Genomic DNA, 16,216 nt, shown 5'->3' with positions numbered 1-16,216 from the left:
CCGATTTACCTCTCGTTGATGATGCCGAGGCAATTATCATGGAACCTGAAACAATCTTGGATACACGCTGGGTTACAGAAGGATCACGTTTTGTTGAAGAAAGTCTTGTCAAATGTAAACAACTACCTGTAGAAGATGCTACTTGGGAAAATACACAGGACTTGCACGATAAGTTCATAAACATGGACCTTGAGGGCAAGGTTCCGGTGAAAGAAAGGGGTATTGATAAACCAAGAAGGTCGCTACGTGTTCAGGAGAAGAAGTTATTTCCTTTATGTATTTAAACTCTCCCATTAAGCAGTAATAAAGCAAGTCTAATTCAAAGTCAATTACTGTGGTTCATTCTCACCATAAGTAGAATTCTATCTACTCAGCAATTGTAATAGCTTTGACTGTGACCTAACACGAGTGAAGGTAAAAACGAACCCAATGCCACCCTGGACGAGTGAAGTGAAATGTATACGTTGAATCAGCCGTCAAAATCCTTGCGCCGCGATATAAAGGGAGTCCAGAAGAAGAAGAAACCCAAGTAGCATTCTCAGAGATGGAATCAACACAAGTTTGTACTTCTTCATTGGCTTCAGAAAACAGGTATCGGAAAGCAGAACGTTAATTGATTAATATTAACGCAAGCTATAGATTCAGCAACCAAAAATAAGTTGAAGTTTTTGGCCCAAAGTTCAGATCAAACTCTTATAGATCCACAAAATCAATCCCTCAAAGCAGCCTTCAGTTTCGCAGTGGCAGTGGCAAAGTGAAAACACCAACAAAATACGGCAGCAGTCACACCTGGATCTAATAACTCAAACTTGTCTCTCACTAGCTCAATTTCTTTATCATTTCTCTTCAAGACAAACAACTTGAGATGCTACAGGGGACGAAAAGGAGAAACCTAAAAATGCCATTTGAAAAATGTGTGTTGATGGATTTCAATTTTAAATATTGATACAAAAAGAATGAGATCCACAATCATGTGGGTGAAAGAATATAGGATATATATATATATATAAAAAAAAAAAATTGATTTTTCCATAACATTCTGTCTATGAAAATCACACCTATTATCACTGCATCCTGCAGCCTTATTCTGCTGTTCTAAGATATAACAATCCTCGTCTTATCCTCTGCAAAGAATTAGAAAGAAAAACGGAAAATCAATCAGCATTTTCAGACTCACAATGATATCTATTACATTTGGTAAAACATAAAATAACAAAACATCAAGACTCGTCTTTCTGTGTGATTCCAAGAGTTGAGGGTATTCCTATCATTTTCAGCTGCCCGAGTATACCTGTAATTTTTAAAATTTTCTGAAAATTGCCAAGTATAAATTATTCATGCACTGGAGTTAAGGCTGGTCCTCAATTCCTCCTTCATTTGTTTCTAGTATTGATTCTAAATTTGAAACCCATGATCCTGCTCTCTTCTTGTCCTACTTCAAACCTAATGGTAAAATATACACGCTCACTACAAGGGAACATGATTCCCTCACTTTTGCAGGCATGAAAATGAGCGTATTATGCCCCAATGCCTTCCATCCCAGATACTTGACATGACATAAATCATTGACGAGGAAGACTTGTACAAAACCAAAAAGAAAAAATACAAAACATCAAACAGAAAAATCTTACAAATGATGATTGCATTTAATGCAAAATGATATCATCCCACTCATATGACAAGTTAACATTTTGTATTAACATTCTGTATACAAATCTTGTTTACACTCCCTCATTGAATATGGATTGTTGGCACATGAAATATTCTAACTGGCTTTTCATGGCAGGTGTACAAATGAAATTCTGATAAAAGAATGCATGCATCAAATGAGAAACATCAGATCAACTAGTTTCTTATAATTTCCCAGACCAGGTAGAATATATTCCTAATTTCAATGTTGAAAGGAGATACTGTACCTCTGTTGTATCCCTTATACGAAGGAGCTCCAATCTTTCACAAGGTCTCCTATCTGTTAAAGTAGCAAGCTGCATCAAAAATGAAAATCAGAAACTGCAGTGAAATCATGGACAAAACTTCATATGTATTGATAAAATAAGTTAAGCATACCCAGAAACTGAAGCGCTCAGGATCCAATGGCATGGGCATCATTGCTTCCACATTAAGAAGTTTCTCAAGTCTTCTTCTATCTGCATTCAAAATTCCACATCATAAATTGAAATAGCATGTTGCCGAGATGCAAATTGAGAGATAGAGTAAAGAATAAAAGCACTGAATAAGCAAACAATAATGATGTGATTCAAAACTTCTTTTTTCCCAATGATATATGTATACTCCATACTGGATTGATGGAGTCAAGGTGAAGGAAAACAAAGGACACCAATTTTGAAAGAAGTTTCAGGGGATACTAAAATTCCTTGATAACAATCATTTTATCTAGATGACTAATAAACTATTTGTGTTCCCTTGACCTCTTACCAAAAAATTCAACCATTATCTTCATTGTAATCAGTAAAGATTTACATGTGTAGTTGCATTCCAATATAAAAAACGCCTCGTATAAGTGAAGTTTATATATGATATAGTCTTTATCCAAGTTTGGAGTTGTTAAAAATTTTCTTGAAGCCTTCTTTTTAAAAGCTAAGGGTGTCTTTTGGGTTGAGTTTATCACAGGAGCAATTGTTACGGATGTAAAAACTAGTTCTAGAGAATGTTTGATTTTTTAATAAATTGAAGGGCAAATTGTCAGAAGCAACAGAGAGAAAAGATCAAAATATTAGTAGTGATGCAAGAGAAAAACACAGGCAAACATTTGCCTACTTTTTGCTACAAGAAATTAAGAGAAAGACAGAAAACAAAAATATATAATAATTAGAAGATAAGGGTAACAATTACCCACATTTTGGAGGGCAATTGTTACCCTCTTAATAGATCCTCTGATCCTAAAATTAAACAAAACAACATTAAAGGTTGCACGGGTAACTATACCCTCCATTACTCAACAAAACCCCGTAAACAATGCAGAAGAGGAGTATATAGATAGATATTTTGACATGAAAATTCAATTTTTGAGTGATGGGTATGCATATAATATACTTTCTCCAGTACAAAATAAATACATTAACGTACAATATATAGGTGTGTGGATACAATTCTTATAATGGTTATTCAGTATCTGTATGATGAATTTTCCTCCAAACTCAACATTAGCATGAGATTTTGCATGTAGTGAAATCGTGATAAATAAATTTCAGCAGCTGTTACAAACTTAACAGAAATTTAAGCCAGGGTAATCTATAGAAGCATGGAATCGATAACAGTTTCCAACTGAAGAATCCTCCATCATTATCAACCCGTGTGTAACAAGAAATGGAGCAAATAAACAGAACATCACAGTAGCATTTTTTCCCTAGCTTTGATCCCAAGTGCTTACCTTGTCTTGCAGCTTCCTTTGCCCTCCTTAACCATGACTGAGCATATTCTGCTGCACTATTTGTAAGTTCCTGAATCTGGAAACATGAAAAAATTAATCCAAGAAGACACCACCAAATTGTACCATATAATAAATGCCTGTGTCTGGTATCATCCTGCATTCATACTGGTGCACCAAAAAATTGCTGGTTGAAGAACTCACTGAAAACTGGTTATTTTGTTAGCACCTAAATAATGTATTTAGCAGTGCTAAAGATTGGATCACTCTTATGTAAGTCTTTGCATTCTCATTGTCCCTTCAAAACCAGAAAATAAAGGAAAAGGGGAACACAACACACACACACACACACAGATTGCCAAATAAGTAGCATGCTTATTTTCACTGTTCGCCTTCTGATTGAATATCCTGTAACATAATACAGTCTTAACCCACCAATTCTGATTTTACATTTTCATTGTCACTTGGGAGCCAGAAAAAAGAAAGAAGAGGAGACACACAAACACAGATTAGACTAAGATACAGATTATATGCTGGAAAAAAAAAGAAGAAGAAGCATACTTTGGTCCTCTGTTCCAGCCCTTCAGGTGAATTATCCAGTACCCATTCTATCTCTGCAACACGATACCTACATAAAAAGAATAGAAACACATAAACCTCATCTACAAAGCTAAAAGCTTAGTATTGATGCCAACATAACCAAGGTAAATAGACGATATGATACTCAAAAGAAGATGCAGCTCACCCATCTTGATCCCAAGATTGAAGGATTCTAAATCTTCGGCGACTTTCAACCTGGATGAAATTACACTTTATGATATGAACAGATAAATTATAAATCATAAGGAGACAGAAACTACAGCTAGACACATTGCAGACAGGAATATACACATTAATTGAATGAGACCCTTTAGCAGCAAAATCTGCTTTCCATTTTTATTTTTTTTTCTTCAGATGTTTGGGTTCTACTGCCATGAATTATCAAATTACAGGTTCCAAGTGTTATTCAATTACCTTCAGTATAAAAGAATCATGAACTCTCTCTCCCGTTATCATATTTAGGAAGGAAGATTGGTTATTCTACTACTATATCATGACAAAATTGTGTCAAATGATTCAAAACATCAGAGTTAAACGATTTTGTTTTCCATTAGGGAGCAGAGCAAAAGGAAGCTATCTAAAGACTTTGTTTATAGAATCAGTTTGCCAACTAAAATGATCTGCTCCTATCATGGGAAGCTTTGGCTAAGGCTGAACAAATAGTATTGCAGCAGATAATTTGCATGATGTGAGGTATATTCAACACAATAAAATATATTCTTCAAAAGTTAGCTCCAAATAAGGAAAATGAACAGACTCGTCTTCATTTGACAGGTATAATTAAGAGTAAATGAAATGTTTCCTAGATCTAGGTGCCCTTAATAACAAATATGGTTGTATTTGGATATGTGATGGCTCAACTTCTACAAAACGTTTTCACCTAAGAAAGAAATATGAATAAGTTAACCTAAAGTTTATAAATGCTAGAGATTTAAGTGCTGATGCCTTTTCCTGTTTGTAAAGTAGAAAGGAATAAGATGAAATAGTTTGTATGTGAAAAAGAGAGATGATATTTTCACCTCTAGATAGAAGCGCCCATCTGGAAGTGGTTCACACCTACAGGATAGCAACTTGTCGATTCAGAAAACAACAGAAGAAAAGATTCAAAAGCAAAAAAATGAAAAAAAATATATCAGAAAAAGATAACACGGTTACACTTTGATAACTGTACAAACACCTACTCAGTAATCTCCACCTCACAAGCCAAATCAGCTATGGAGCCTGAAGCAGAATCAATGATAACCTACATAATGCACACCAAAGAACAGAACAGTGAGGGGTATTGGTCAACCTAATGTACCTTAATATAAAAGGAAACAAGAAAAGAGCCAATCAACAATTTACTACCATTCCCATCCGATGATTTCCTTCCATGATCCTCCTGACCTGAAAGAAAGAACAATGACCATCATTATATACAGGCCAAAATAGAAAAAGAGATGCAAAAGTTTTTCAGCTTCAAGTTATTTTAGAAGAGCAGAAAAAAAAATAAAGAAAAGCAACACAGCACTTCAAATCATTTTACACCAACTAATATGGACTTCTAGTCATATATATCAATCTTATTACCAAGATGCAGGTCTTAATACAGTCCATCTTTATGTATCTAGCTGCCTAACTACACAGCTTACTGCATTTAGAATGCGCCACCAAAATACATGCATGAACTAACTAAATTGGGGTTTTTAAAGACATAAAACTCTTCATAAGCTACAAGATGCATGAGTTCTTCAAATAATATATCTTTACAAATCTAGCCAAGTCCATTGCAAAGGAGACAAAAACACATGCTGTACATTCTATCCTTAACAAGAAAAAATGACACCAAGCTTTTGCTAGATGGCAAGACTAAAATGTCAAGCTTCCAAAATAATGGAACGGTTCTTGCAAAAATCATCATTTATTATGAAACATAAGCTCTACAGTGAAATGCAACAGCACAGCAGGAGTAGATCTTTATCCACGTAACTTAAACCACTAGGATATTTTACATAGCCAATTACCCGAAAATTTCTTGCTTCAATTCTCTTGTTACTCATGATGTTCCTAACTTTTTTCCAAATGTTAGGTTCAGCTTAAAATATGGTTAACTAGTTCTAGTTTGCATGTGCTATTGCAATCAAACGACGAGTTAATACATTACATGTGAGATAGTCAAGCAAATAATAATAATACTAACAATGCAGTAAAATAAGGGTCATATTCTCTAAGCTTTTGTATCAGGTTGGAAAAAAAAAACATCATAAAACAGAAAATAATATACAGAATCAATGGTTAAGTTATTTAAACTGCTTGAGGTTTTAGTCCCAATGCCTCTAAAATCTACACAATAGTCCCTACAGCTTGATGATGCCATAAAGCAGCTGTCCCTCCATGCTCTACTCTATCCATTAGAAATATGCTCATAGAGGATACTGTTTAGAAGGTAGAAGCACATGACTCGAGTCCAACTGTGCTAGGAACTTTAGAATTTATGAAAAACTCAAACAAACTCAGGTGTGAGCACAAAATATCCTTTAAACTATAAAGTAGAACCAGTATCAGAAATCAAAATAAAAGAGCACGGAAATCCTGCATAATATCAGGTAGGATCAGGTATCTTGTGTTATCTAAGCAAAGGAACAACCAAATTACCATCAGTCTGTATCGTGGTTCAAATATGTGGAGTGGAAACTTCTGACACGGTATAACAGCATCCATGACAAAAAGAGGGATCAAATCAACACCAAAGTTTGTCAAACAGTCATGCTCAGACTTCCTTTCAGCGTATTCCTCTGGGAAGTTCTTCTGTATAATGTTGTTTAGGGTCACACTGATAAAAGTTTGATTGTTATAAAAAGTGGAAATCATAATACAACACACCCACATATTGATCACCAAAAAACAATATAACATCAAAAATGTTGTTCACAATTATTTAAATATGAACAGAAAATGATCAAATATATTAATATGCATAAAACAATACAATATTGAAAGTGTTGGTATTCAAATATTTTGAAGGCAAACAGAAAATAAGACCGCTAAAACAATTTCTCAAACAATCAATCACTCAAGTCTGGAAAATGTGTAGGAATTCTTTAAGAGCTGAACCATTAAGGAAAAGAGTAACTGGTTTTCCCAGAGTTTGGGAAAGAACCTACTTTCCAACAAATTGTTTTGGACATGGTCATGCAAATAGTGATGATCTTCATTATCCTATTACCCATGTGTGTGTTTCGGATTGAGGGTTAGTGTTTGAAGCTTTTTGGCTCCATAGGCCAACCTCTCCCAGTTTTCATATTGTAATTAATTATTATTGCTAAAGAACCACTCAAAATGAAGGTTTAAGCTTAAGTGAGGTTCAAAAATGGTTTTACATCATATATTTTAACACATCCCTTGGAGTGAAAACCATGTATGTGCTTTAAACTTACATGGGCATACACAACTAGCATGAGCGAATTTAATTTTGATTAGAATAGAGGATAGACATGGAAAGATTTTTTAAGTAACGAGTCATGACTACTAGACCAAAGAACCACAAAACCTAAAAGCTTAAGCCATTACATGACTCGGGAATGGTTCTCTATTATATGTTTTCTAGCAATTAAAATCGGATACTTAACTCACCTGATTGAACATGTTCTAGGACTGATAAAGAGAACTGTTCGACACAATGGGCATTTGTTACCTAGCATTAAAAAAAGCATTAGCAAAAATATTAGTAAATAGATGCACTGCCATGGCTGAAAATACAAAGATAAAACAGCAAAGCACTGACCACGATCCATTGACTGGAAAAGACATGAGCGGCAAAAGGAATGCCCACAGGGAGTCGTAATAGGTTCAAATAGTAACTTCAGGCAGAGAGTGCAATCAAATTCATCACTCCGTTCTGGTTTCCCAAGACTTTTACTCATCATACTGCCCAACAATCTCTCCAAATTCCGTAGAGAAACACGAAGAGGATTGCTACATATTACCAGAACACTTAGCAAGAATAATAAAAGGTATGTGTAGTATCAAATAGATGAAAAGATAATAATGTGACCAATCTACAGTCAATTAAGTATTACTCAAACTCTTTACTCAACATCTCCATCACTTTCTGAGAGTTAATAAAGAAAATTAGGGCCCTGTATCCTATCTGCGAAAACCATGACTGCTAAGAGAACCAAAAGAAGAAGAGAAAAGGGATGGTGAAAGTAAAAAACATAATACCAGAAAGGATCAACCTGAAGACCTGAAAGGACAACATCCTGAGCCAACTCATACTTTTCCAGCTGCCCATTCACCGAGTTTGAATGTTAATCAAAAAAATGAGAGAAACCATATGCAGGGAATGAGTCCTAGAACTAGGCTAGGCTCACTTCAAAACAGAAAAGATAAAGAACAAACTGCACTTACCAAGATAAGAGCATTGGCCTTTAAGATGTATGGATTCACTAAATTGTTTCTGAGGTTTATTACCTTCTCGGCATCCTTCAATGCAAGCTGAAATATATTAAACATGCTTTCCCAGTTAGAACATTGAATAGCGCAGAAATTTAGATCAGAAACATCTGGTACGTACTTCAGCATGTATAGTAGGATCCAGCCCATTTAATGGTCTGTCCTCAGAAGTGGATGCAGGTCTCTGTTTCAGGAAATGGCTGACCCTGGTTAAACAAAAGGTTGTTGTGGCAGTAATTAAAATTTAGAGCAAAATTCTTCAAGAAGATAGTTGAACGACCACCTTCACAATAAATGGAACAAACCAAATAATAATTAAAGGAAATAATTTATCAGTAAAAGCAAACCTGCTATAAGCAGCACTACGGTTGCCAAGAATAATAGGATCACCGGGTTTAATGTTATTTGCTCTTGAGTAATAATTGATTGCCTGAGCAAGAGACTGGAATTATCAGCAATGTATTTGTAGTACATTAACACAGCACCATGACACAAGATATTAAATTTATTTGCCTATTTTTGAAATATTTATTTTTCAAGTGGAGCTGATAAATCAGTAATAAATGGACCTCTTTCAGTAGTTAATGTTTGTCTTCTTTCTTTTTTAGTTTTTTCTTTTCTTTTTTTTCAGATTAAGGCAAACTGGCTGCATTTCTTAAAAGAGCATACCATACTGACAGATTCATTCTCTTTGGAGATGCACATTGCAAAAGTTCAAAATCATCATGCACTCAAACTCTTAACCCTTGTTCATCCTTATACACCAACTATGACAAAACAAAAGCAGCAAGCTTTGGATGATTTCTTACAATTCTAGTTTCCACTACAGAGGAATAGAAACTAAAGGAAAATTAGGTTCAGTGAGTATTTCAGTTAGTATTGATGACCATAACTATATACATGATGAAAGAGATATTTGAAAATTTTCTTTTCCAAAACAATATTTAGAATTTCTATGAACATCAGGGTGTATTTGAGTTAGTATTACCTTTTAAAGGGTAAACATAACAAAAACTGTTGCCTGCACTTCTACTCCACAAAGAATCTCAAATCACCATCTCCCTGACCACAAGCACCATTTGCTAGCATTACTAAAACCTTAGACCAATGAATAAGATACCAAATAGCTCCATATATATGGGTCCTGGTACCACTTCCTTTGGGACTAAGGACTATGATAATGTTTTAATTTCGATGGGGGAAAAGATAAGAACCACAACAACGAAAAATCCTCCGCATTCTTAAATAATCTTAAGGTAATTTGGATGTTATTGACTGTACTATTTTTTAAAAGAAAAGAAAATTCATTTTTCCTTATTTCATCAGCAAACCACACTGGTTAATCATATCATTGTAGAGTGCAGCTCTAGAGTTCGACTAACATTTCTTTTGAGATTTGGTAACGAAAGAGCAACCTAAAAATAAGGCAACTTGGACTGGGGATGATGTATGTAGAAAATGCAACCTGGAGTAAGGGGTTAGTGCTGCCACAGCAAACCACTATAGTGGTCAGTTGAAGTGATGGTTTCACAATTCCACATGCAATTCTCACAAAACTCACAAGTCATCTCCCTGTACTGATTACACGTTCATATTTACTCGCAAAACATGCTTGCATAAATTGAAAAAGAACACTGTTGCTAAGCCTTGGATTGCTGTTCAACCATCAGCATTCAACTATTCTTTGCACTATAAGTAAAGCTTACCTTTGATTACAAGGTAATTAACTTAACCCACCCATTACCTTGCACCTTCTCATCTTTCCTTTCCATTTATCAATTAAAAAATACCTTCGACAATTTTTCCATAGCATTAGAAGCATTTGAGCAGAGTACACACCCCCAAGAAACTTCAAGAGATACAATGGAAGTGGAGAATAGGCACAGACAGTTAAAGGAAAAAAAATCACCTCCTCAAAATGATTCTCCCGGAATGCCTGGTTTCCATTTTGCACAAGATCAAAAACATGTCTGAATCGGTCCCATGGCAACGAACCCTCTCCTTCATTTGCCTGCATTTTAACATTTTCTCATTCAGATCCAAAAATACAGTGTATTACATATTCAACAAGAAAATAAAGACTCCATGATGTAAGGATAATTTTGTAGAAAGAGCAGCAAATCAATGAAACAAAATCCTATCTCTCCAATTGGATGCAAAGTTTAGGCACGATAGTAACTATATTCGAGAACCTTTATTGAACTAAAAATAGCCATTTACATAATCCCTAACAGATTTCACAATACACACACAGAAGAAGAAGAAAAATCACAGGAACAGCTGTTTGGAAACTATAATTTGTCTCTAAAAGATAGCAGAAACTTGTATCAATAAAAATGTTCATTCCTTACTTGAGTAAGTAATGAAGGCAAATTATTTTCCAGTTTTCTATCAAGTTTTTTTTTTTTTTTTTTTGCTAAAAAAATAGAATCATCAAATTTGCTTCATGTTTTTTTATCATTGGATTTCTCAGCAATATAAACACTTATTGTCCTTTCACAGATTCTACTAAACTATCAAACACATTCGAAGAAAAGAAACAAAACAAACAAAACAAAATTTAAGTGAGGAAACAATCAAAATAACATGTTTGGTTTCTAAGAAAATGCTATATTATTCACGTGCTACGTTGTTGCCACAAATAAAAAAGAAAAGAAAAGAAACAACACTTTAAAAATAGACCAACAGTTGTAGTATACAGATATATTTGATCAGGTAAGAATTCTTGTTTTCTCAGCAAAAAAACTAAAAAAGAAAAATAATTAAATCAACAACTATACTTCAATTTTCTCCTTTTTCTTTTTCACATTTTCTCAGCAGGCAATCAGTCAAAAACGCGTGGGAAAAGGAAAATCACAGTAGTCTATCATAAACAAGAAATCTCAAATATATATAAGATATCTAATGTTATGTTATTCACATTTTGGCAGAAACAAATTATTCTTGCAAAATTACAGTACAACAATTATATTTCTTTTCTCTCTTTTTGTTAAAAAAAGAAGAAGAGAATAGGAAGACAGACGGACAGACCCAAATGAATTCCTCAACATCGTCGAGCCCTTGTAAAACCACTCCAGAAGACGACGGCGCCGCTTCACCTGACATTTGCTTTGCAATCAATTCTTCTTCAGAGCGAGAGAGAGCTATTTTTTTAGTTAATACTGATCAATTGATTGGCTGCTATTCTTCAGAAATTTAATAGGAGGAGTAGTAGTAAGAAGAGGATGAGGAGCAGGAGCAGGAGCAGGAGAAGGAGCAGGGACAGGGACAGGAGACGGAGCAGGAGCAAAATTGAAAAGAAATTGAATGAACGGAAGTAAAGAAGAAGTAGTCATAAAGATGATTGAATGAAGAAGAGCATCGTGTTCTTCTGTATATCCTTCGTTTCACGCACGGACCAAAATCGACGACGTCTTTCTTGGCTCTAGGGACGGCAATTGGCACTCATAAGTCATTAGCAAGCTATCTATGATATATCTATATTCTTCCTGTTATTTATAAAATAAAATTTTAGAATATTTATATCCATTCACATGTGTAGTTAGTTGGCCCGCACCATAATATATACTATACTGTAAATCGATCCAAAATTTTGTAAATGTAAGATAATATTTATATGGTGGTACTTTTAAAAAAAAAAAACCTTGAAAAATTCAAGGCATTTATTAACTTGATTAAATTTAATAATATAATTTTAAAATAATATATTGATAGTAAATTAAACAAACAAAAAAAATCGATAATAATTAACTATGAGTTTTTAATATCATATTCGAGAAAAAAAAATTGTTAAATTCTCTTTGTTATTTAGATATGAATACGACTCTGCCACTATAAAGAGTTCACTAAAAGAGTTTTAATGTCACTATGAAACATTGCACGACAACACTACACATACATTGTTAGAGCCACAACCCTTAAAGCAAATTAAACAAAATATCACGATGTGAGTATTTTATATTTATATTTAATCAATTAATTTAATTTTATTCAAAAAAACAATTCCTTTAAAAAAACTAAATTTAACAAAAAACAACAAATAAAAAAACTTGAGATAACTCAAGTTATTTTCAAAATTAATAATAAAATCTTATAAAATTAAATAAAAAAATAAAAGAGCTTAATTTTCAAATGTTGAAGGATTCCAACCAGTTTAATGTGAAAGTATGAAATTAGAAAAAAAAAAATATATCAATTAAAAAAGCTTACCTGGCAAACCTAGGTAAATCTCTTAAACCTAAGTTATTTTTTCAAACTCGAAATTCATGAAACTTAGGATCTAAGATCAATTAAAAAGCTCAATTCTCAACTAATTTAATATTAAATGATGAAATAAAAAAATATTAATTGAAAAAAATTAGGTATTTTTGGTAAAACAAAAATGAGTTTTTAGAGCAAAAACAACCTCTTCTAAATATCTAGATGTCCAAAATTTAAGGAACAAGTGATATTTTATTTGTCACAATATAGTAGATGTTGCCTTTTTTCTTTTTTCTTTTTCCTTCAAACAAGTGATATATTATCTGTCACAGTATGCGACGTGGACACCCTTTACTAAACAAAACAAAATAAGTCAACCTATTTTATTTCTTTTAATTTTTTATTGAATTTTCCTGTTGGTTTTTTTTTAAAAAATAATTTTTTATAGAATATTATTTAATTTAGTGTATGACCTGTTTATTTTTTGAAAAACAATTACTTAATTTGATTTATTTCTAACCTCTTAAAATTTTAAAAGAAATAAATAAATCATTTCATCATTTGTTTTTAAAGTTCTTTTTTTATTTGACTTTTTTTAAAAGAAAAAAACCTCTTTTGCTATCAAAATTTTAAAAAATTATGGCTATTTTTTATTTTAATCCCATGCACCACCTCTAATTTAAAAAAAAAACAAAATGGCTATTTTATATATATATATATATATATATATAGAGAGAGAGAGAGAGAGGGGGATGCCTATCACAATATGTGGAGCCTTCTATTTACATTAAATTTTACCTATTTTCTTATCTATCATAATATCATAGCTTTAATGGTCAAATGGTCATGAATTTAAATCGCATTATTCTTATTCTCTTTTCTAATTAAAATATAATTAATAATATAAGGTAATGTGAACTTGTGTAAGTTTCAAACCCAAAAGGCTTTTACTTAAATGGATGTATTAGAAAATAATATAAAATCATACTTTGAAACCTTATCTAATAACTTAAGTTTTTGGGTTGGAATAATTCTTTTAACATAAATGTATATTTCATCATACACTATATTATAGTTTTTTGAATACTTTTAGGTGTTTTTGTTTTCATTTTATTCATCAATATAATGCTCACAAGTTAGATTATTGCTCCACTTCATGTGTGTTTTTCGGTTATAGTTATTCTCATTTGAGTTATTGTTTTCTTGACTTGTCCTTTAAATAAATTTAAATTTCTCATCATGTTTGATTTTATAAGCATTATTTTTTATTTGTCAACTCTAAATATATAGTCAACTCTCTTGTGCCTTTGCTTACCTACAACAAATTACCACCCTACCATCTCTAACTCATTTCCCAATGTCCTTTTCACTACACTCATACCTCTCTTAATCTTTTTATTGTTCCCTCAAATTCTATTACTCTATCATCACATGCATCTTTGTTATTGGTCATTCTCTAGGTTTGAGTTTTACACCTTCAGGTTTGCTAGTCTTAAAAAATTGATCAACTAGTTATTAAAGGTAATTCGATTTTTTTACAAGATCTATTAGTTATTTTCATACTAATAATAGAAAAATTAGTCTTTAAAACTTCTTAAAAATAATAAAATGACTAAATTAAAGTATAATTTATTTAAATAAGGTCTATAGTCTTTTTTTAACTTTTTTTTACTTTTAAAAGCATGATAAAGTAATTACATTATCCTTAAAAGCAACAATTCCTCAACTAGCATGCAAAGGATTTTTTATATTTTCATACTATTTTTAATTTATTATTATCAGATTGATTGAGGAGTGATTTTATGTTTTAATAAATATAAAATATAATTAAAAAAGATTTGTTGGCATGTGAGTTCAACGTGCTATCATGTCTATCACTTTATCGTTCTTGAGGCACTAGACAATGACTAGAGATAGCTGCCACTGAAGTGGTTATATTGTCTTGACGATACCCTATCTCTCTTTAGATGGCACTGTGTGACTTCCTAACTTTCAATTTAGCATTAACAACCTCTTTTTTTTTTTTTTCTTCCTTGATTTTTACATCTAACCATTCAAAAATTTAAAGTAGCTTTTCAATGTGTTTTTCTTTTATATTTTATTTATATTTTTTTTACTATTTGTTGTATTTGAAATAATTTATAAAATTAGAATTTCTTTTCAATGCGTTTTAATTTTATTGCTATGAGTTTTAATTTTAGAATTGAGGTTTTTTTTTATCCTTTAGATTTGATCCTCATTTTTTTATTGCTATGAGTTTTAATTTTAGAATTGAGGTTTTTTTTTTTTTTTTTTTATGATTGAATACTCCTTTAGTTTTTTTTTCCTATCAGATTTAATCATTGGTTTTAATTATTATTTTTTTTTTTTTGAATCCTTTTCTTAATTGATTTTTTTTTCGATTTCATCTCTCAACATTTGATTTCATTTTATTTTTATGTCAAATTTAGTCTTTGTTTTGTTCATTGCTATTTTTTTTATTTTGACAATTTTTTTATATTGAAATATTTTTTTCAATTCCATCCTTCAATATTAAATCGGTTGAGAATTGAGCTTTTTAGTTGAACCCATGTTTATGATTTCATGGGTTGCGGGTTTGGAAAATCAACTTAATTTAGAAGATTGGCCCGAGTTTGCTTGGTCATTTCCCTTTCTTTATACTTATATTTTTTCAGTTTCATTCTTTAGAATTTATTTATTTATTAAACCTCATCTCTAATCTTTTTATAACTCTTCAATTTAGTTCTAGATTTAATGCATCCCAATGTCAATTAAGACTTAATCAAGGCCCAACAAGAGATTAAGGCTCAAATTAAACACCGATTGTCCGACCAGGTTAACTCATTGTAATTGTGTCCATTATATGAATTATAAATTTTGTGTGTTAGCGAAGGTCATGCCGCCATCTTTTAATGTTGCGCTCTAATTTTATTTTTTTTACAATTTAATCCCTTAATAGTTTGGTGTTTCATATTTAAGCTCGGGCTAAGTAGATATTAAAATAATAATGGAGTGAAATGTTTTTTAACCAGATCATCATTTAAACAGGTCACCTAATTTGCTCTCAGACAATTAAGTCGAATAAGTCATATCAATTTTTTTTTGTTCTTATTAAAGTATATAATAGTCTATTAATGTGATATAATACATAGGTCTAGTTTTTAATTATAATTTCAAATATTTTATCAAACATACAAAAAAAATAATAACAATCACTTTATATATATATTAAAGAACTCTAAAAGGCGTAGCGTTTTCACTGTAGCAGCCACTATAGCTTTTTTTTTTTTTCGGTAGCATTTTTTTTTGTTTTTTTTTTTGCTTTTGTTTTTTTTTTCCTGGAGCATTTTTTTTTCCTGCTTTTTGTTTCTTCTTTATTTTTTTTTTAAATTTTTTTTTTCAAAATTATCTTTGCTAATTTTTTTAAATATTGAGCCAATTAAAAATTTAACTATGTATCTTTTTTCTTTAAAACATTGTGGATTACTATAATGTTCTCATACATTGTTTTTTTTTTTTTGTGATTTATTTATTTATTTTTTAAATTGTCTTTGTAGATTTTATTTTTTTTATATTGAGTTGGTAGAGAATTTA

At 31.7% G+C, this 16,216-nt stretch overlaps 1 protein-coding gene across 2 annotated transcripts; it reads right to left on the bottom strand.

The window, feature by feature from the left end:
• Positions 1–222: 222 nt before the first annotated feature.
• On the bottom strand, positions 223–11,902 carry LOC118028981 (uncharacterized). Of its 2 annotated transcripts, XM_035032738.2 has the most exons (19): positions 11,453–11,902; positions 10,332–10,433; positions 8,770–8,852; positions 8,544–8,628; positions 8,378–8,464; positions 8,192–8,253; positions 7,752–7,942; positions 7,601–7,661; positions 6,623–6,800; positions 5,336–5,374; positions 5,170–5,231; positions 5,008–5,044; positions 4,134–4,183; positions 3,950–4,016; positions 3,392–3,467; positions 2,068–2,147; positions 1,917–1,985; positions 1,059–1,124; positions 223–892 (listed from the first exon to the last, which is right to left on the bottom strand). In XM_035032738.2, the coding sequence occupies exons 1-18, from the start codon at positions 11,525–11,527 to the stop codon at positions 1,083–1,085; spliced, it is 1,446 nt and encodes a 481-aa protein (XP_034888629.1). In that variant the 5' UTR covers positions 11,528–11,902; the 3' UTR covers positions 223–892; positions 1,059–1,082. The 2 variants fall into 2 exon arrangements, with proteins under 2 accessions (XP_034888629.1, XP_034888628.1); XM_035032737.2 differs by lacking the exon at positions 223–892 and having other exon boundaries at positions 900–1,124.
• Between the last annotated feature and the right edge of the window lie 4,314 nt (positions 11,903–16,216).

Source organism: Populus alba, chromosome 12, assembly GCF_005239225.2.
Source record: "Populus alba chromosome 12, ASM523922v2, whole genome shotgun sequence".
Taxonomy (NCBI): domain Eukaryota; kingdom Viridiplantae; phylum Streptophyta; class Magnoliopsida; order Malpighiales; family Salicaceae; genus Populus; species Populus alba.
The sequence above is the reverse complement of the archived record's forward strand: the minus strand, read 5'-3'. Positions and strand labels throughout refer to the sequence as shown.